At 56.0% G+C, this 22,047-nt stretch overlaps 1 protein-coding gene and 1 non-coding gene across 2 annotated transcripts; both read right to left on the reverse strand.

Annotated features, from left to right (window-relative positions):
- Positions 1–1,491: 1,491 nt before the first annotated feature.
- On the reverse strand, positions 1,492–18,186 carry LOC121274713 (mRNA decay activator protein ZFP36L1-like). Its single transcript, XM_041182039.1, has 2 exons — positions 17,984–18,186; positions 1,492–2,647 (listed from the first exon to the last, which is right to left on the reverse strand). Exons 1-2 carry the CDS (start codon positions 18,017–18,019, stop codon positions 1,748–1,750), a joined length of 936 nt encoding a protein of 311 aa, XP_041037973.1. The 5' UTR covers positions 18,020–18,186; the 3' UTR covers positions 1,492–1,747.
- A 3,374-nt stretch (positions 18,187–21,560) lies between these two features.
- trnai-uau lies at positions 21,561–21,655 on the reverse strand. The gene is made up of 2 exons: positions 21,618–21,655; positions 21,561–21,596 (listed from the first exon to the last, which is right to left on the reverse strand). It is a non-coding gene; the product is annotated as a tRNA-Ile (tRNA).
- Positions 21,656–22,047: the final 392 nt, after the last annotated feature.

A 22,047-nucleotide genomic window follows, 5' to 3' on the forward strand; every position in this document is an offset into this window, starting at 1 on the left:
ACACCCCACCCCACACACACACGTACCCCCCCACACACACACACCCGTACCCCCCCCACACACACACACACGTACCCCCCCCCCACACACACATACCCCACCCCCCACACGTACCCCCCCCCCACACACACATACCCCACCCCCCACACGTACCCCCCCCACACACACGTACCCCCCACACACACACACATGTACCCCCACCCCCCCCACACACACACACATACCCCGCCCCCACACACACACACGTTCCCCCACCCCCCACACACACCCCCGCACACACACGTACCCCACCCCCCACACAGGTACACATTCCCCCCCCCACACACACGTACCCCCACCCCCCACACACACACGTACCCCCCCCACACACACACGCACACGTACCCCCCCACACTCACACATGTACCCCCACCCCCCACACACACATGTACCCCCACGCCCCACCACACACACCCACCCCCCCCCACCCCCGACACACACACACACACACACACACACACCCAGAGGGGAGAAGGGGACTCTCCTGGGGCCTGCTGCTTGCTTCACGTTGAAATGCTCAGCATTTCTCAAGGGAACAAAGCCCTCCGCATCCTGAACACCCAGCCGAGGTTCACTAGAACCTCCGCAGTCCCTGGCCCACAGCGAGCAAGCGGGTAACCAGCAGCCGAGGTTCACTAGAACCTCCGCAGTAACTGGCCCACAGTGAGCAAGGGGGTAACCAGCAGCCGAGGTTCACTAGAACCTCCGGAGTAACTGGCCCACAGTGAGCAAGGGGGTAACCAGCAGCCGAGGTTCACTAGAACCTCCGCAGTAACTGGCCCACAGTGAGCAAGGGGGTAACCAGCAGCCGAGAGGGGAAGTTCAATTAACTCCATCCCCATCCCACCCCCACTCCAATTATCAGGATTTTACAAAGCACACATCAAAAAACACAAATATCCTAAATATATATATTACAAATATATATATATATATATACACACACATGTACATACACACACAGAGCCACATGTTGTCTTGTCAGTTTTAAAACACAAACTAACCTTAGGCAATATGAGGTTTTCAAGGATTAAAATCCTTGCCGTTGACCATCTCCCCTGCAGTCACCCAACGGTGGCCGGCAGCCTCTCTGCAGTGACCCGGAGACCCAGCCCCCACCGAGACCGAGTGAAGGAAGACGAGGGAGGGAGGGAGGGAGGGGGAGCGGAGGGAGACACGGCCTCCCCCACTCCCCCACTCCCCCCCCCCCCCCCACAAACAAAATTCTCCTTCACTAAATAAACAACAGAAGAGTTGGAGAAGAGAGGCCGTTGGGCCCATCCAACGTCACCTGTGAAGACTCCCCTTCCCTCACCTGCTCCATCAATCCCCCCCCCCCCACCCCCCCCCCCCCGCTCTCTCTCCAGCTCGCCTACCCTCCCTCTGTCCCTCTGTCTCCCACCCACTCCCTCCCTCCCTCCCTCCCTCCCTCCGTCCGTCCGTCCCTCCGCCAGCGACAGACTCCTCAAGCTCCAATATAAACTGAAAGGAAAGCAGAAATCCAAAGAAACACCAGGTGGACAAACACAGCTCTCCTCACCTTTAATCACACAGGGAGCCTTGCTACAAATAATTAACAACATTTTTTTTAAGTTAAGAAACTAACGACCCAACTAAAATAATTAATATCTACCCCTCCAGCCACAGTCTGATAAGGGGTCCTGAGCACGGTGGAGTCGCTGTGCCCGCCCTCTGGCCCGCCCGCCCCTCAGGTGCTCCTGGTGGAGATCCAGCTGAAGACGGGGAGACGTTTCCCAGCTTCCAGGCTCAACGGGGCCTCTGCTCGGTGATCTTCAGCCTCCTCGCCGGGACCCCCGAGGCCAGGGGAGCAGTCCGAGGCCACGGTGGTGGGAGGGGACGCCGCCGCCGCCGCCGACAGGGCGGGCGGGACGTTCTCCGAGTCCTCCAGCGCCCGCAGTTTCAGTGCCAGCGGCACCAGCAGCTCGGCGATGCCGCGGCCGGCGAGGTAGTTGTCGCTGTTGTCGCGATGGAGGCGGCGGCGGCGGCAGGAGGAGGAGGAGGAGGAGGAGGAGGAGGAGCCGGGGGGCGTGGGGCTGCCGGGGCAACGCTCGGGGGTCTCGGAGGAGGAGGAGGAGGGGGAGGAGACCCCGTCGGAGGTGGGCGAGCGGGCCCTGGCCTGGGCGGGGGGGTTCCAGGTGCCCGGGGCCCCGCCCGCCTGCCTAGAGCGTGGCCGGTGGGGGGGACTCTCAATCTGCGGTGGGGTTGGTGGGGGGGGGAGGCGGCGCTCCCCCTCCTGGTGGATGAAGTGGCAGCGGCTCTCGTAGGGGCAGAAACCCAGCGTGTGGAAGGTGCGGCAGTACTCCGTCTTGTACTTGGGGTGACGGGGTAACAGGCGCAGCTCATGCAGGCCGTGGGCAAACTGGCAACGGTCCCCGTACTTGCAGCCGCCGGACTCGGCGAAGCGCCGGCACAGCTCCGTCTTGTAGAGGTGGGGGTAGGTCCGGAACCCCGAGGTGGACCCCCCCGTCGCGGGGAACCGGGGGCACAGGGTGGCCGACAGCGAGAAGTCCGGGGGCGAGCATCGGCTGCGCGAGAGGCTGGAGTCCCACCAGGGGAAGCAGAGCAGCACGTTGTCGGCTGGGTAGCTCTGGGAGGGGGAGGCGGGGGAGGGGGAGGAGGGGGAGGCGGGGGCGGGGGGGTGGAGAGGGACAGGGGAGGGTGGGGAGAGAGAGAGAGAGAGAGAGAGAGAGAGAGGTTAGCAGGCACATCAAGCAGAAATCAAAACCAGCACAAGAGGCCATTCGGCCCGTCTAGTCTCCAGCCACCATCAGCCTCTCCTCAGTGGGAGTTCACTCACTTTCCCTCCCTCACTCACTCAGAACATCACTGCAGAGATTTCAGCCTGAAATCCAGATCAACGCTCCCAGGGTCAACGCCGAGGGAGAGGGGAAGGGGTCCAGCGCCGAGGGGGAGGGAGGGGGGGGGTCAGTGCCGGGGGAGCAACGCCCGGGGAGGGGGGGCGGACAGACTCCTTCCCATTCACAAGCCCCTATAAAAGGGGACACAGACCAAAATCCCAGGATGGAGCCCTTAGTAACAGACAGCAAAACCCCATCGAGGCCAGTCAGGGGGTTAACATAGACTGGGACACCAATCGAAGGCTGAGATTGTCAAACAGGAGGATCGTCTGACAATCTGAAATGCAGTTTACTTAGTCAAAGATCAGGGCAGCAATCTGCAGAATAAAACAATCCAATTTCTCATGTTCTGAGGAAAGTTCTCCTGAAACATTAATTCTGCTTCTCTCTTCACACACTCTACCTGACCTGCTCAGTATTTCCAGCATTTTCCAATTTTATTTCAGATTTCCAACATATGCAGCATTTTGCTTTTGCATTAATAAAGGGTCTTTAACACAGTCAGTGTCTTTACAGAGCAACTAGCCTGATTCTTCATTCACATTCAGGAATATTAGGGACAAGATATTAACTGTTCAGCTTTAAGGAGCATCTCAAAGGAGAGGAGAGGAGGGGCAGGGCAAACCGAGCGCGAGAGAGAGAGAGAGAGAGAGAGAGACAGGCAGGCAGAGAGAGAGAGAGAGACAGACAGGAAGAGAGAGAGAGAGCGAGACAGACATACAGGCAGAGAGAGAGCGAGAGAGAGACAGACAGGCAGAGAGAGAGCGAGAACGAGAGAGACAGACAGGAAGAGAGAGAGTGAGACAGTGAGAGAGCGAGAGAGACAGACAGGAAGAGAGAGAGCGAGAACGAGAGAGACAGACAGGAAGAGAGAGAGAGAGCGAGAGAGACAGACAGGAAGAGAGAGAGAGAGCGAGAGAGACAGACAGGAAGAGAGTGAGAGAGCGAGAGAGAGACAGACAGACAGAGAGACAGTGAGAACGAGAGAGACAGACAGGAAGAGAGAGAGAGAGCGAGAGAGACAGACAGGAAGAGAGTGAGAGAGCGAGAGAGAGACAGACAGACAGAGAGAGAGCGAGAACGAGAGAGACGGACGGGCAGAGAGAGAGAGAGCGAGAACGAGAGAGACGGACGGGCAGAGAGAGGGAGAGAGAGCGAGAACGAGAGAGACGGACGGGCAGAGAGAGCGAGAACGAGAGAGACGGACGGGCAGAGAGAGAGAGAGAGAGCGAGAACGAGAGAGACGGACGGGCAGAGAGAGAGAGAGAGCGAGAACGAGAGAGACGGACGGGCAGAGAGAGAGAGAGAGCGAGAACGAGAGAGACGGACGGGCAGAGAGAGAGAGAGAGCGAGAACGAGAGAGACGGACGGGCAGAGAGAGAGAGAGAGCGAGAACGAGAGAGACGGACGGGCAGAGAGAGAGAGAGAGCGAGAACGAGAGAGACGGACGGGCAGAGAGAGAGAGAGAGCGAGAACGAGAGAGACGGACGGGCAGAGAGAGAGAGAGAGCGAGAACGAGAGAGACGGACGGGCAGAGAGAGAGAGAGAGCGAGAACGAGAGAGACGGACGGGCAGAGAGAGAGAGAGAGCGAGAACGAGAGAGACGGACGGGCAGAGAGAGAGAGAGAGCGAGAACGAGAGAGACGGACGGGCAGAGAGAGAGAGAGAGCGAGAACGAGAGAGACGGACGGGCAGAGAGAGAGAGAGAGCGAGAACGAGAGAGACGGACGGGCAGAGAGAGAGAGAGAGCGAGAACGAGAGAGACGGACGGGCAGAGAGAGAGAGAGAGCGAGAACGAGAGAGACGGACGGGCAGAGAGAGAGAGAGAGAGCGAGAACGAGAGAGACGGACGGGCAGAGAGAGAGAGAGAGAGCGAGAACGAGAGAGACGGACGGGCAGAGAGAGAGAGAGAGAGCGAGAACGAGAGAGACGGACGGGCAGAGAGAGAGAGAGAGAGCGAGAACGAGAGAGACGGACGGGCAGAGAGAGAGAGAGAGAGCGAGAACGAGAGAGACGGACGGGCAGAGAGAGAGAGAGAGCGAGAACGAGAGAGACGGACGGGCAGAGAGAGAGAGAGAGCGAGAACGAGAGAGACGGACGGGCAGAGAGAGAGAGAGAGCGAGAACGAGAGAGACGGACGGGCAGAGAGGGAGCGAGAGAGACAGACGGGCAGAGAGGGAGCGAGAGAGACAGACGGGCAGAGAGGGAGCGAGAGAGACAGACGGGCAGAGAGGGAGCGAGAGAGACAGACGGGCAGAGAGGGAGCGAGAGAGACAGACGGGCAGAGAGGGAGCGAGAGAGACAGACGGGCAGAGAGGGAGCGAGAGAGACAGACGGGCAGAGAGGGAGCGAGAGAGACAGACGGGCAGAGAGGGAGCGAGAGAGACAGACGGGCAGAGAGGGAGCGAGAGAGACAGACGGGCAGAGAGGGAGCGAGAGAGACAGACGGGCAGAGAGGGAGCGAGAGAGACAGACGGGCAGAGAGGGAGCGAGAGAGACAGACGGGCAGAGAGGGAGCGAGAGAGACAGACGGGCAGAGAGGGAGCGAGAGAGACAGACGGGCAGAGAGGGAGCGAGAGAGACAGACGGGCAGAGAGGGAGCGAGAGAGACAGACGGGCAGAGAGGGAGCGAGAGAGACAGACGGGCAGAGAGGGAGCGAGAGAGACAGACGGGCAGAGAGGGAGCGAGAGAGACAGACGGGCAGAGAGGGAGCGAGAGAGACAGACGGGCAGAGAGGGAGCGAGAGAGACAGACGGGCAGAGAGGGAGCGAGAGAGACAGACGGGCAGAGAGGGAGCGAGAGAGACAGACGGGCAGAGAGGGAGCGAGAGAGACAGACGGGCAGAGAGGGAGCGAGAGAGACAGACGGGCAGAGAGGGAGCGAGAGAGACAGACGGGCAGAGAGGGAGCGAGAGAGACAGACGGGCAGAGAGGGAGCGAGAGAGACAGACGGGCAGAGAGGGAGCGAGAGAGACAGACGGGCAGAGAGGGAGCGAGAGAGACAGACGGGCAGAGAGGGAGCGAGAGAGACAGACGGGCAGAGAGGGAGCGAGAGAGACAGACGGGCAGAGAGGGAGCGAGAGAGACAGACGGGCAGAGAGGGAGCGAGAGAGACAGACGGGCAGAGAGGGAGCGAGAGAGACAGACGGGCAGAGAGGGAGCGAGAGAGACAGACGGGCAGAGAGGGAGCGAGAGAGACAGACGGGCAGAGAGGGAGCGAGAGAGACAGACGGGCAGAGAGGGAGCGAGAGAGACAGACGGGCAGAGAGGGAGCGAGAGAGACAGACGGGCAGAGAGGGAGCGAGAGAGACAGACGGGCAGAGAGGGAGCGAGAGAGACAGACGGGCAGAGAGGGAGCGAGAGAGACAGACGGGCAGAGAGGGAGCGAGAGAGACAGACGGGCAGAGAGGGAGCGAGAGAGACAGACGGGCAGAGAGGGAGCGAGAGAGACAGACGGGCAGAGAGGGAGCGAGAGAGACAGACGGGCAGAGAGGGAGCGAGAGAGACAGACGGGCAGAGAGGGAGCGAGAGAGACAGACGGGCAGAGAGGGAGCGAGAGAGACAGACGGGCAGAGAGGGAGCGAGAGAGACAGACGGGCAGAGAGGGAGCGAGAGAGACAGACGGGCAGAGAGGGAGCGAGAGAGACAGACGGGCAGAGAGGGAGCGAGAGAGACAGACGGGCAGAGAGGGAGCGAGAGAGACAGACGGGCAGAGAGGGAGCGAGAGAGACAGACGGGCAGAGAGGGAGCGAGAGAGACAGACGGGCAGAGAGGGAGCGAGAGAGACAGACGGGCAGAGAGGGAGCGAGAGAGACAGACGGGCAGAGAGGGAGCGAGAGAGACAGACGGGCAGAGAGGGAGCGAGAGAGACAGACGGGCAGAGAGGGAGCGAGAGAGACAGACGGGCAGAGAGGGAGCGAGAGAGACAGACGGGCAGAGAGGGAGCGAGAGAGACAGACGGGCAGAGAGGGAGCGAGAGAGACAGACGGGCAGAGAGGGAGCGAGAGAGACAGACGGGCAGAGAGGGAGCGAGAGAGACAGACGGGCAGAGAGGGAGCGAGAGAGACAGACGGGCAGAGAGGGAGCGAGAGAGACAGACGGGCAGAGAGGGAGCGAGAGAGACAGACGGGCAGAGAGGGAGCGAGAGAGACAGACGGGCAGAGAGGGAGCGAGAGAGACAGACGGGCAGAGAGGGAGCGAGAGAGACAGACGGGCAGAGAGGGAGCGAGAGAGACAGACGGGCAGAGAGGGAGCGAGAGAGACAGACGGGCAGAGAGGGAGCGAGAGAGACAGACGGGCAGAGAGGGAGCGAGAGAGACAGACGGGCAGAGAGGGAGCGAGAGAGACAGACGGGCAGAGAGGGAGCGAGAGAGACAGACGGGCAGAGAGGGAGCGAGAGAGACAGACGGGCAGAGAGGGAGCGAGAGAGACAGACGGGCAGAGAGGGAGCGAGAGAGACAGACGGGCAGAGAGGGAGCGAGAGAGACAGACGGGCAGAGAGGGAGCGAGAGAGACAGACGGGCAGAGAGGGAGCGAGAGAGACAGACGGGCAGAGAGGGAGCGAGAGAGACAGACGGGCAGAGAGGGAGCGAGAGAGACAGACGGGCAGAGAGGGAGCGAGAGAGACAGACGGGCAGAGAGGGAGCGAGAGAGACAGACGGGCAGAGAGGGAGCGAGAGAGACAGACGGGCAGAGAGGGAGCGAGAGAGACAGACGGGCAGAGAGGGAGCGAGAGAGACAGACGGGCAGAGAGGGAGCGAGAGAGACAGACGGGCAGAGAGGGAGCGAGAGAGACAGACGGGCAGAGAGGGAGCGAGAGAGACAGACGGGCAGGGAGCGAGAGAGACAGACGGGCAGAGAGGGAGCGAGAGAGACAGACGGGCAGAGAGGGAGCGAGAGAGACAGACGGGCAGGGAGCGAGAGAGACAGACGGGCAGGGAGCGAGAGAGACAGACGGGCAGGGAGCGAGAGAGACAGACGGGCAGGGAGCGAGAGAGACAGACGGGCAGGGAGCGAGAGAGACAGACGGGCAGGGAGCGAGAGAGACAGACGGGCAGGGAGCGAGAGAGACAGACGGGCAGGGAGCGAGAGAGACAGACGGGCAGGGAGCGAGAGAGACAGACGGGCAGGGAGCGAGAGAGACAGACGGGCAGGGAGCGAGAGAGACAGACGGGCAGGGAGCGAGAGAGACAGACGGGCAGGGAGCGAGAGAGACAGACGGGCAGGGAGCGAGAGAGACAGACGGGCAGGGAGCGAGAGAGACAGACGGGCAGGGAGCGAGAGAGACAGACGGGCAGGGAGCGAGAGAGACAGACGGGCAGGGAGCGAGAGAGACAGACGGGCAGGGAGCGAGAGAGACAGACGGGCAGGGAGCGAGAGAGACAGACGGGCAGGGAGCGAGAGAGACAGACGGGCAGGGAGCGAGAGAGACAGACGGGCAGGGAGCGAGAGAGACAGACGGGCAGGGAGCGAGAGAGACAGACGGGCAGGGAGCGAGAGAGACAGACGGGCAGGGAGCGAGAGAGACAGACGGGCAGGGAGCGAGAGAGACAGACGGGCAGGGAGCGAGAGAGACAGACGGGCAGGGAGCGAGAGAGACAGACGGGCAGGGAGCGAGAGAGACAGACGGGCAGGGAGCGAGAGAGACAGACGGGCAGGGAGCGAGAGAGACAGACGGGCAGGGAGCGAGAGAGACAGACGGGCAGGGAGCGAGCGAGACAGACGGGCAGGGAGCGAGGGAGACAGACGGGCAGGGAGCGAGGGAGACAGACGGGCAGGGAGCGAGGGAGACAGACGGGCAGGGAGCGAGGGAGACAGACGGGCAGGGAGCGAGAGAGACAGACGGGCAGGGAGCGAGAGAGACAGACGGGCAGGGAGCGAGAGAGACAGACGGGCAGGGAGCGAGAGAGAGACAGACGGGCAGGCAGAGAGCGAGAGACAGACGGGCAGGCAGAGAGCGAGAGACAGACGGGCAGGCAGAGAGCGAGAGACAGACGGGCAGGCAGAGAGCGAGAGACAGACGGGCAGGCAGAGAGCGAGAGACAGACGGGCAGGCAGAGAGCGAGAGAGACAGACGGGCAGGCAGAGAGCGAGAGAGACAGACGGGCAGGCAGAGAGCGAGAGACAGACGGGCAGGCAGAGAGCGAGAGACAGACGGGCAGGCAGAGAGCGAGAGACAGACGGGCAGGCAGAGAGCGAGAGACAGACGGGCAGGCAGAGAGCGAGAGACAGACGGGCAGGCAGAGAGCGAGAGACAGACGGGCAGGCAGAGAGCGAGAGACAGACGGGCAGGCAGAGAGCGAGAGACAGACGGGCAGGCAGAGAGCGAGAGACAGACGGGCAGGCAGAGAGCGAGAGACAGACGGGCAGGCAGAGAGCGAGAGACAGACGGGCAGGCAGAGAGCGAGAGACAGACGGGCAGGCAGAGAGCGAGAGACAGACGGGCAGGCAGAGAGCGAGAGACAGACGGGCAGGCAGAGAGCGAGAGACAGACGGGCAGGCAGAGAGCGAGAGACAGACGGGCAGGCAGAGAGCGAGAGACAGACGGGCAGGCAGAGAGCGAGAGACAGACGGGCAGGCAGAGAGCGAGAGACAGACGGGCAGGCAGAGAGCGAGAGACAGACGGGCAGGCAGAGAGCGAGAGACAGACGGGCAGGCAGAGAGCGAGAGACAGACGGGCAGGCAGAGAGCGAGAGACAGACGGGCAGGCAGAGAGCGAGAGACAGACGGGCAGGCAGAGAGCGAGAGACAGACGGGCAGGCAGAGAGCGAGAGACAGACGGGCAGGCAGAGAGCGAGAGACAGACGGGCAGGCAGAGAGCGAGAGACAGACGGGCAGGCAGAGAGCGAGAGACAGACGGGCAGGCAGAGAGCGAGAGACAGACGGGCAGGCAGAGAGCGAGAGACAGACGGGCAGGCAGAGAGCGAGAGACAGACGGGCAGGCAGAGAGCGAGAGACAGACGGGCAGGCAGAGAGCGAGAGACAGACGGGCAGGCAGAGAGCGAGAGACAGACGGGCAGGCAGAGAGCGAGAGACAGACGGGCAGGCAGAGAGCGAGAGACAGACGGGCAGGCAGAGAGCGAGAGACAGACGGGCAGGCAGAGAGCGAGAGACAGACGGGCAGGCAGAGAGCGAGAGACAGACGGGCAGGCAGAGAGCGAGAGACAGACGGGCAGGCAGAGAGCGAGAGACAGACGGGCAGGCAGAGAGCGAGAGACAGACGGGCAGGCAGAGAGCGAGAGACAGACGGGCAGGCAGAGAGCGAGAGACAGACGGGCAGGCAGAGAGCGAGAGACAGACGGGCAGGCAGAGAGCGAGAGACAGACGGGCAGGCAGAGAGCGAGAGACAGACGGGCAGGCAGAGAGCGAGAGACAGACGGGCAGGCAGAGAGCGAGAGACAGACGGGCAGGCAGAGAGCGAGAGACAGACGGGCAGGCAGAGAGCGAGAGACAGACAGGCAGGCAGAGAGCGAGAGACAGACAGGCAGGCAGAGAGCGAGAGACAGACAGGCAGGCAGAGAGCGAGAGACAGACAGGCAGGCAGAGAGCGAGAGACAGACAGGCAGGCAGAGAGCGAGAGACAGACAGGCAGGCAGAGAGCGAGAGACAGACAGGCAGGCAGAGAGCGAGAGACAGACAGGCAGGCAGAGAGCGAGAGACAGACAGGCAGGCAGAGAGCGAGAGACAGACAGGCAGGCAGAGAGCGAGAGACAGACAGGCAGGCAGAGAGCAAGAGACAGACAGGCAGGCAGAGAGCAAGAGACAGACAGGCAGGCAGAGAGAGAGAGACAGACAAGCAGAGAGAGAGAGAGACAGACAAGCAGAGAGAGAGAGAGACAGACAAGCAGAGAGAGAGAGAGACAGACAAGCAGAGAGAGAGAGAGAGACAGACAGGCAGGCAGAGAGAGAGAGAGACAGACAAACAGGCAGAGAGAGAGACAGACAGACAAACAGGCAGAGAGAGAGAGAGACAGACAGACAGACAGGCAGAGAGAGAGAGAGACAGACAGGCAGAGAGAGAGAGAGACAGACAAGCAGAGAGAGAGAGAGACAGACAAGCAGAGAGAGAGAGAGACAGACAAGCATAGAGAGAGAGAGACAGACAAGCAGAGAGAGAGAGAGACAGACAAGCAGAGAGAGAGAGAGACAGACAAGCAGAGAGAGAGAGAGACAGACAAACAGGCAGAGAGAGAGAGAGACAGACAGACAGACAGGCAGAGAGAGAGAGAGAGACAGACAGGCAGAGAGAGAGAGAGAGACAGACAGGCAGAGAGAGAGAGAGACAGACAGGCAGAGAGAGAGAGACAGACAGACAGGCAGAGAGAGAGAGACAGACAGACAGGCAGAGAGAGAGAGACAGACAGACAGGCAGAGAGAGAGAGACAGACAGAGAGAGAGAGATAAAGACAGACAGAGAGAGAGAGAGACACAGACAGGCAGAGAGAGAGAGATACAGACAGGCAGAGAGAGAGAGATACAGACAGGCAGAGAGAGAGAGATACAGACAGGCAGAGAGAGAGAGAGATACAGACAGGCAGAGAGAGAGAGAGATACAGGCAGGCAGAGAGAGAGAGATACAGGCAGGCAGAGAATGAGAGATACAGGCAGGCAGAGAATGAGAGATACAGGCAGGCAGAGAGAGAGAGATACAGGCAGGCAGAGAGAGAGAGATACAGGCAGGCAGAGAGAGAGAGAGATACAGGCAGGCAGAGAGAGAGAGAAACAGACAGGCAGGCAGAGAGAGAGAGAAACAGACAGGCAGGCAGAGAGAGAGAGAAACAGACAGGCAGACAGCGAAAGAGAGAGACAGACAGGCAGACAGCGAAAGAGAGAGACAGACAGGCAGACAGCGAAAGAGAGAGACACAGACAGGCCGAGAGCGAAATAGAGAGAGACAGACAGGCAAGCAGAGAGTGAGAGAGAAAGAGACAGACAGGCAGACAGTGAAAGAGAGACAGACAGGCCGAGAGAGAGAGAGAGTCAGACAGACAAGCTGTGAGTGAGGGAGAGAGAGACAGACAGACAGAGAACAAGAGAGGGAGACAGACAGGCAGAGAGTGAAAGAGATAGACAGACAGGCAGAGAATGAGAGAGGCAGAGAGAATTGGAAGAGCGCAGAGATCTCAGGGGTTTGTAGGGGCTGGAGAAGGTTACAGAGATAGGGAGGGTTGTAGGGACTGGAGGAGGTTGCAGAGTTAGGGAGGGTTGTAAGGACTGGAGGAGGTTACAGAGATAAGGAGGGTAGTAGGGACTGGAGGTTACAGAGGTAGGGAGGGTTGTAGGGGCTGGAGGAGGTTACAGAGATAGGGAGGGTTGTAGGGACTGGAGGTTACAGAGGTAGGGAGGGTTGTAGGGGCTGGAGAAGGTTACAGAGATAGGGAGGGTTGTGGGGGCTGGAGGAGGTTACAGAGATAGGGAGGGTTGTGGGGGCTGGAGTATGTTACAGAGATAGAGAGGGTTGTGGGGGCTGGAGGAGGTTACAGAGATAGGGAGGGTTGTAGGGGCTGGTGGAGGTTACAGAGATAGGGAGGGTTGTAGGGGCTGGATGAGGTTACAGAGATAGGGAGGGTTGTAGGGGATGGATGAGGTTACAGAGATAGGGAGGGTTGTAGGGGCTGGAGGAGGTTACAGAGATAGGGAGGGTTGTAGGGGCTGGATGAGGTTACAGAGATAGGGAGGGTTGTAGGGACTGGAGGAGGTTACAGAGATAGGGAGGGTTGTAGGGGCTGGAGGAGGTTACAGAGATAGGGAGGGTTGTAGGCACTGGAGGAGGTTACAGAGATAGGGAGGGTTGTAGCGGCTGGAGGAGGTTACAGAGATCGGGAGGGTTGTAGGGGTTGGAGGAGGTTACAGAGATAGGAAGGTTATAGGCGCTGGAGGAGGTTACAGAGATAGGAAGGTTGTAGGCGCTGGAGGAGGTTACCGAGATGGGGAGGGTTGTAGGGGCTGGAGGAGGTTACACAGATAGGGAGGGTTGTAGGCGCTGGAGGAGGTTACAGAGATAGGGGGGGATTTAGACGCTGGAGGAGGTTACAGAGATAGGGAGGGCTGTAGGGGCTGGAGGAGGTTACAGAGATAGGGAGGGATGTAGGGGCTGGAGGAAGTTACAGAGATAGGGAGGGCTGTAGGGGCTGGAGGAGGTTACAGAGATAGGGAGGGTTGTAGGGGCTGGAGGAGGTTACACAGATAGGGAGGGGTGTAGGCGCTGGAGGAGGTTACAGAGATGGGGAGGGTTGTAGGCGCTGGAGGAGGTTACAGAGATAGGGAGGGTTGTAGGGGCTGGAGGAGGTTACAGAGATGGGGAGGGGGAAACACAGGCTATGGAAGGATGTCAGACTTGTGTACAACGTAGCTCAGTGAGCACCGAGGGTGATGGGTGATCGGATGTGGTACGAGCTGGGACGTGGAGCAGCAAGGTTTCCCCTGAGTTGGCGATTGGAAGAGTGGATTGAAAAGCCAAGTCACTTTTGAAAGATTCTTCATGTGAATGTGGGCGTGAGCGCAGAGGGCAGCAGGTCTGGCCCAGTCCCGGTTACTGAGAAGGTGGTTCTGTATCTTTTGAGGCTCTATTAGCTGATTTGTTAGAACTGAGTGGTTTGCTGGGCCATTTCAGAGGGCAGTTAAGAGTCAACCACATTGCTGTGGGTCTGGAGTCACATGTAGGCCAGACGGGGTCAGGACAGCAGATTTCCTTCCCTAGAGGAAACCAGTGAACCAGATGGGTTTTTATACAACAACATGGTTTCATGGTCACTATTACTGAGGAGCGCATTTTAATTTCAGGTTTATGAAACTGAATGCAAATCCCCAAACTGCCCATTGCCGGGATTATTAACACAGTAAGGGAAACAATTACGCTTGCCAATTCCTTCCTCTAGACTGGGAAGCCAGCAAAGGTCCCGTCTGTTCTATCAGGAGGGGAAATGGAAAGCAGCAGGGGGAAGGCCAGGCACTTGACCACTGACAGCCATTTGGCAAGAGAGAAGCCAAAGGCACAACGAACCTCAGCTTCTCCGCATTTTTATTTGGGTGGGGGACAGGGTTCTGGGGTGGGGGTGCAGGGAATGTTCTGCCCATAATCTAGGTCAGCAACCCCACTGTCAGGGCTGGGGAGCGTAGCGCATCAGAGCTGAGGGACGGCCGCACTGGCAGTCATGGGCCCTTTACAGAATGAGGCTGGGGGAATTATAATGGGGAGCCAGGAAATGGCAGAGGAGTTGAATAAATACTTTGCTTCAGTCTTCACAGTAGAAGACGCCAACAGCATTCGATAAATACTAAATAATCAAGGGGCAAAAGAGGGGGAGGAAATAAACACAACTGTCACTAGAGAAAAATTTCTAGGGAAACTAATGGGGCTAAAGGCTGATAAGTCCCCTGGACCCTGGATGGGTTGCATCCTAGGATATTAAAGGAAGTAGTTACAGAGATAGTGGATGCACTGGTAGTAATCCCTAGATTCTGGAAAAGTCCCAGAGGATTGGAAAACTGCCAATGTAACACCCTTAATCAAAAAGGGAGGGTGACAATAAACAGGTAACTATAGGCCAGTTAGCTTAACATCTGTCATTGGGAAAATGCTAGAGTCTATTATAAAGGATGTTATAGCAGAGCATTTAGAAATACATAATATAATCAAGCAGAGTCAGCAAGGCTTCATGAAGGGGAAATCATGTTTGACAAATTAATTAGAATTCTTTGAGGAGGTAACAAGCAGGATAGATAAAGGGGAACCAGTAGATGTTATGCATTTGGATTTCCAAAAGGCGTTTGATAAGGTACCACACATAAGGCTACTTAATAAGATAAGAGCCCATGGTGTTGGGGGTAGTATATTAGCACGGATAGAGGATTGGCTAACTAATAGAAGACAGAGAGTTGGGTAAGGGGGGCATTTTCGGGATAGCAACCTGTAACTAGTGGGTGCCACAGGGATCAGTGCTGAGGCCTCAATTATTTACAATATATATGAATGACTTGGATGAGGGAAGTGAATGTACTATCGCCAAGTTTGCAGATACAAAAATAGGTGGGAAGGCAAGTGGTGAGAATGACACAAAGAGTCTACAGAGGGATATAGACAGGTTAAGTGAATGGGCAAAAACTTGGCAGATGGAATATAATGTGGGAAAATGTGAGGTTATGCACTTTGGCAGGAAGAATAGAGGAGCTGAATATTATTTACATGGAGAAAGACTGCAGAAAGCTGCAGCACAGAGGGATTTGGGGGTCCTCGTGCATGAATCACAAAAAGCTAACATATAAGTTCAGCAGGTAATAGGGAAGGCAAATGGAACGTTGGCCTTTATTTCAAAGGGAATGGAGTATAAAAATAGGGAAGTCTTGCTAAAACTATACAAGGCACTAGTTAGACCACACCTAGAATATTGTGAACAGTTCTGGGTCCCCTTATCTAAGGAAAGATATACTGGCATTGGAGGCAGTCCAGAGAAGGTTCACTAGGTTGATCCCAGGTATGGAGGGATTTTCTTATGAGGAGAGGTTGAGTAGGTTGGGCCTGTACTCACTGGAGTTTAGAAGAATGAGAGGCGACCTTATTGAAACATAAGATTCTTAGGGGACTTGACAGGGTAGATGCTGAGAGGTTGTTTCCCCTTGTGGGAGAGTCTAGGACCAGAGGGCATAATCTCAGAGTAAAGGGGTCACCCAATTAAAACAGAGATGAGGAGGGATTTCTTCTCTCAGAGGGTAGTCAATCTGTGGAATTCTTAACCGCAGAGGGCTGTAGAGGCTGGGTTATTGAGTATATTCCAGGCTGAGACAGATTTTTAATCAGTAAGGGAATCAAGGGTTATGGGGAAAAGGCAGGAAAGTGGAGTTGAGGATTATCAGATCAGCCATGGTCTCATTGAATGGCAGAGCAGACTTGAAGGACCGAATCGCCTACTTCTGCTCCTACGCCTTAAGGACTTATGAGGCGCCGCACTGTCGGAGAGTCAACACTCGGAGCGCCGCACTGTCGGAGGGGGTCAGTGCTGAGGGAGCGCCGCACTGTCGGAGGGTCAGTGCTGAGGGAGCGCCGCACTGTTGGAGAGTCAGTGCTGAGGGAGCGCCGCACTGTCGGAGGGTCAGTGCTGAGGGGGCGCCGCACTGTCGGAGGGTCAGTGCTAAGGGGGCGCCGCACTGTCGGAGGGTCAGTGCTGAGGGGGCGCCGCACTGTCGGAGGGTCAGTGCTGAGGGGGCGCCGCACTGTCGGAGGGTCAGTGCTGAGGGGGCGCCGCACTGTCGGAGGGTCAGTGCTGAGGGGGCGCCGCACTGTCGGAGGGTCAGCGCTGAGGGAGTGCCGCACTGTCAGAGGTGCCGTCTTTAACCAGGGCCCTCTCGGGTGGGTGTAAAAGATCCCACAGCCACTATTGGAAGAAGAGCAGGGAGGAGTTCTCCCCGGTGTCCTGGGGCCAATATTTATCCTTCAACCAACATCACTAAAAACAAATGATCTGGGTCAGTATCACATTGCTGTTTGTGGGATCGTCCTCTGCACAAATTGGCTGCTGTTTCTTACAATAGTCGATCAATAGCTCTGGACCTTTTAATTCACAGAAATGTTACAGCACAGGAGGAGGCCATTCGGCCCATTGTGTCTGCACCAGCTCTTCAAATGAGCAACTCACCCAGTTCCATTCTCCTTCCTTCTCCCCGTAATTCTCTCTCTTTTCAAGTAACAGTCTAATTCCCTTTTCAATGCTTCAATGAACCTGCCTCCACCACACTCGCAGGCGGAGAATTCCAGACCCTAACCACTCAGTGCATGAAAATGTTTTTCCTCATATCACTCTTGCTTCTTTTACTATTCACTTTAAATCTGTGCCCTCTGATTCTCGATCCTTTCGCACTGGGAACAGTTTCTCCCTGTCTGCTCTGTCCAGAGCCGTCAGGATTTAAGAATCCTCTATCAAATCTCCTCTCAGCCTTCTCTTCACTAAGAGAAACAGTCCCAACTTCTCTAACATAGCAAAAGCAAAATCCTGCGGATGCTGGAAATCTGAAAACGGAAAATGCTGGAAAAACGCAGCAGGTCTGACAGCCTCTGTGGTGAGAAAAACAGAGAGAGTTAACGTTTCGAGTCCGTACGAGTCTTCATCAGAGCTACAGAGAAGTCACAGGGACTCAAAACGTTAACTGTTTCTCTCTCCACAGACGCTGCCAGACTTGCCAAGTTTTCCCAGTTTTTATTTCTATCTTCCCCAATCTTTCTTCACGACTGAAGTTTCCCATCCCTGAAGCCATTCTCCTGAATCTTTTCCGCACTCTCTCTAACGCCCTCGCAATTTTATAAAGCGCGCTGCCCGGTACAGGACACAATACTCCAGCTGAGGCTGAACTAGTGACTTATACACGGTTAACATAACCTCCCTGCTCTTGCACTCCACGCCCCTATTAATAAAGCCCAAAACACTGTACGCTTTATTAAAGATGCTCATGCACATATTCACCCAGGTCCCTCTGCCCACCCTTTATAGAGTTGTACCCCTATTTTATATTGTCTCTCCACCAACGCTGCACTGAACTTCATCTGCCACCTGTCTGCCCACTCCACCGACTTTGTAAATCATGCATGCACATCCTTATTTCTTACCAAGGCGACACTGAAGGAGCAAACGGCTAAATGTAGACATTATAAAGCCTCTTGTGACCAGACTCAGAGCTGCGGGACTTCTCCCCAGGAATTGACTCCTACATTCAGGAAAGGAGCCGACAGGCCTGGGGAGAGAGGGGGCTGGGGGGGGGAATGACACTCCAAGGACAGGCGCACATTTTTAGTGAAATAGATGGGAACTGCTGTACAATAACAAATTTAAGGAAAAGAGGGCGGGGGGGGGAGAGAGAGAGAGAACAACACAACTTTCACTTCACAACTTCTGGCGCCACCGGTGGGGGGGGGGGAGATTTGAAAAGAAGCAGCTCCCGCGCTGAAAGTGCAATAGTTTGAGGGGAGCCCGGGGCTGCATTGAAAACAATGCACGGGGGGATTTTTGCATTTGGGCTGAAATGTTTGCAATATTCGGATTCCCTCCTTTCCTTTCCTTTCCCTCCCTCAGTTTTACCTGAAGGAGAAGTTCTTCCAGCCTGGCGCCGTTCATCTCGGCTGGAGTCGGATTTTCCCCCTCAGTCGCTTTTCCTGAAGCTCTGGCCTCTCTTTGTCCAGTTACAATGGATTAATCTTTAATATTCCGCCTGCCTCACTCTCTCTGCGGGGATGTGAAGATCGACCCTGTTTTTTTTTGTCACATATATGAAATGTATCCACTTGGGGATACCGCGAGGGGGGCGGGGCCCAGGCGGGGGAGGGGGCGGGGCCCAGGGGGGGGGAAGTGGGCGAGGCCCGCCCTCAACCCGCCGAATTCAAATGCCGCCAATCAGCGGCCGCGCCGCCGCGCTCGCGCCCCTGATGGACAGGCGGCCAGAAGACCGCAGGCGCACTCGGTGCCGGGGCCCCACGTGGGGCGGGGCGGGGCGGGACGGTAGGTGGGGGGTAAGGGGAGGGGAGGTGGAGGAAAGGGGCGGAGCCAAAGGGAAACGAAACGGCAACAATCGGCAACACTGGATTCTGTCTGTCTGGCTCGCTCGACTTCTCTCTTAAAGGGGCACTCTCCCTCGAGCTCTCTCCCTCTCTTAAAGGGGCAATGTCACCATGCTGCCACCTCCCTCCATAAACCGGCCTGCCTTTGACTGTCTGCCTCTGGCCCTGTCTCACTAGCATTTATAGCAACGGGGGGAATTAACTATTATTGCATCATTGCCCTAGCAACCAGCCCTCTCACTTTACTTGACCCCCCCCAACAACTATCTTAGGGGGGGAGGGCTCTCTTATTGGACAATAATGCATCAAAATAAAAAAAAGTTATGTGATGGTATTAATAAGTTCTGTCAAAGGGTCATGAGGACTCGAAACGTCAACTCTTTTCTTCTCCGCCAATGCTGCCAGACCTGCTGAGTTTTTCCAGGTAATTCTGTTTTAATTATATATTTGTTTGGCGGGGTTGTTATCCGGGGCGGGATGATGATTGGGACTAAGTCGGATGAGTCCTTCGAAAGGCTGGCACAGGCTTGATGGGCCGAGTGGCCTCCTCCTGTTCTGTGCCATTCCACAATTCTGTATTGCAGACCATTCCTAGTCCTGAGGTACTAGGAATTGCCCACAGTCTTGCCACCACACCATGTAGGATGAAGAATTTCCCCTGATTATTCAACCACTTGGGCGTCACCTGCTAGCTCCCCATCCTGTCCTCATCTCAGCACTTTTAAGTGGTCAAAGGCTATGACCTTCCAGTTAATTATTACACAAACTTGAACTCATTCTGAAACATAACTGCCTGATTCCTAACGAGCACCAATCACCCCCTCTGTGCTCCTCCGATTCTGGTCTCTTTTGCATCCCCTGATTCCACCATTGGCGGCCGTGCCTTCGGCTGCCTGGGGCCCTGAGTTCTGGAATTCCCTCCCTGAAGCTCTCTTCCTCTTTCTATCTCTCTCCTCCTTAAAGAGACTTCATAAAATCTTACCTCTTTGACCCATCATTTGGTCACCTGATCTAATATCTCCCTATGTGGCTCGATGTCAGATTTCTGTCTAATAACACTCTGTGAAATGCCCTTGGGAGGTTTGGCTACCTTACAGGTGCTATGGAAATGCAAGTTGTTGTTTATGAGTTCTGACCTGAAAATTAGTACAACGTACTTCCTTTAAACTTAGAACCATAGAAAAGTTACGGTGCAGAAAGAGGCCATTCAGCCCATCACGCCTGCGCCAACCAAAAAAAAAAGAAACTAGCCGCTCATTTTAACCCCACTTCCCATCCCCTGGTCCATGGCCTTGCAGGTTCCAGCACTTCAGATGCAGATTCAGGTACCTCTTAAATATTGAGCGTTTCAGCCTCAGTCACTGATTTAGGCTGTGAATTCCAGACCCCCACCACCCTCTGGGAGAAAAAGTTCTTCCTCATGTCCCCTCTAATCCTTCTACCAATCACCCTCTTTCTGCACCGTAATGTTTCTATGGTTCACTCACCATTCTCCACCAATTTTTGCCACTCACCTCGTCTCCTCCTTCTGAAGGTGCTGATTCTCAACTTCTCAATCGACACTCCTAACCTTGTTGGCTGTTGTCTCCCCTTTTTCTCAAATAACAACACTGAAAAACAGGTGATGTGGCCCTTTATCACATTATTGTTTGTGCTGTTGGGTGGTGTTTGGGATCTTGCTGTGCGTGAATTGTCTGCCTATATTCCAACAGCAACTACAATTCAGAGGAAAACAATGCCATTGACTGCAGGAAGGTACCAGACATGAAAGCCACTGTGATAATTGTCTTTCTTTCTATATTTCTGTCCCCTAACTCCTGCTAGTTTTTACTCTTCCTTAACAAATTCCCTCGTATCCTATCAAGTTCTCTGTTTCTTCTATCGCAATTCCACCCCCACCACCACCACCCCCCCAAGCTTTTTTCGCACCCCCCACCCTCCCCATAATTTTCTTTTCTGGCTTCAGCATAAAAAACCTTCAAACGCACGTGTCTTAAAAAGGAAGTACAGATTCGTGGAACCGTTACAGCACAGAATGAGGCCATTCAGCCCATCTTGTCAATACTGGCTCTCTGCAACTCACCTAGTCCCACTACCCGACCTTTTCCCCACAGCCCCTCCCAAATATATCCTCTCCCGATAACGATCCAGTTCCCTTTTGAAAGCCACGGTTGATCCTGCCTCCCCCACCCTCTCAGGCTGTGTGTTCCAGATCCCAACCACTCGCTGCGTGAAAAAGTTTCTCCTCATGTTGCCATTCCTCTTTTGTCAGTTACCTTAAATCTGTGCCCCCTGGTTCTCAATCCTTCCACCAATGGGAACAGTTTCTCCCTATCTACTCTGTCCAGACCCCAGAGCTGTATAAAGCATTAGTTAGGCCACAGCTGGAGTACTGTGTGCAGTTCTGGTCACCACATTATAGGAAGGATGCGATTGCCCTGGAGAGGGTGCAGAGTAGATTCACCAGGATGCTGCCTGGGCTGGAGTGTTTCAGCCATGAAGAGAGACTGGATAGTCTGGGGTTGTTTTCCTTAGAGCAGGGAAGACTGAGGGGGGGACCTGATTGAGGGATATGAAATTATGAGGGACATAGATAGGGTAGGTAGGAAGAACCTTTCTCCCTTAACAGAGGTGTCAATAATCAGGGGGCATAGATTTAAGGTGAGGGGCAGGAGGTTTAGAGGAGATTTGGGGAAAAATGTTTTCACCCAGTGGGTATCTAGCTAGCACTCACTGCCTGAGGGGGTGGTAGAAGGTGGGAACCCTCACAACATTTAAGAAGTATGAACACTTGAACTGCCACAGTATACAGGGCTATGGGCCAAGTGCTGGGAAATGGGATTAGAGTAGATAGGGGCTTGATGACCTGCATGGACATGATGGGCTGAAGGGCCTCTTTCCTTAAAAACTCTATGACCACCACCCGCCCCCCATGCCTTTTCTCTTCACCAAATCTCAAATTCTCCAACTGAATATCGTAATAAAAAGCCTTTATTGCAGCAAAATGCATCGCGGTAGGTTGTGGAGGGCGGAGGGATAAGAAAGCGTTCATTTGCTGAATGTTAATCTACTAATGGTGGTTTAAATGGCCGTAAAATCTGTGCTCCAGGTGAGGCTCGAACTCACAACCTCGGCATAGCCCGCTAGCTGCACTGCTGTATAAGTACCGCGCGCTAACCGATTGCGCCACTGGAGCCACAATGATGCACAATTACTGACACATAGTGAGGCACAGACTAAGGCGAGCAATGCATTGTCTGCAAGCGGGTACCTCTGCATCACAACCTTGCAGCGAGTGTCAGAGACCCGCAAGCGATTCCCCCCTCTCCCTCTCCCTCTCGCTCTCCTGCTTCCGTAAAGCATTAGCCCTGCCCTGGCATCAGAGATTATATCAAACACGGTCACCCCAAATGCTCTTCACTTTATACACCCAGCCTCTCACTAAAATCCCCGATCCCCCAGCTCTGAGAGTTTATCATCCCGGGCGCTCACACACACACACACCCCCCATTGGCAGCAGAGTGTTTGGGATCATCCCCCAGCGGGTATAGGGGGCAAACGGGATTGTAATTCTATCACATCTCCCTG

Source organism: Carcharodon carcharias (genome assembly GCF_017639515.1).
Source record: "Carcharodon carcharias isolate sCarCar2 chromosome 37 unlocalized genomic scaffold, sCarCar2.pri SUPER_37_unloc_2, whole genome shotgun sequence".
Lineage (NCBI taxonomy): Eukaryota > Metazoa > Chordata > Chondrichthyes > Lamniformes > Lamnidae > Carcharodon > Carcharodon carcharias.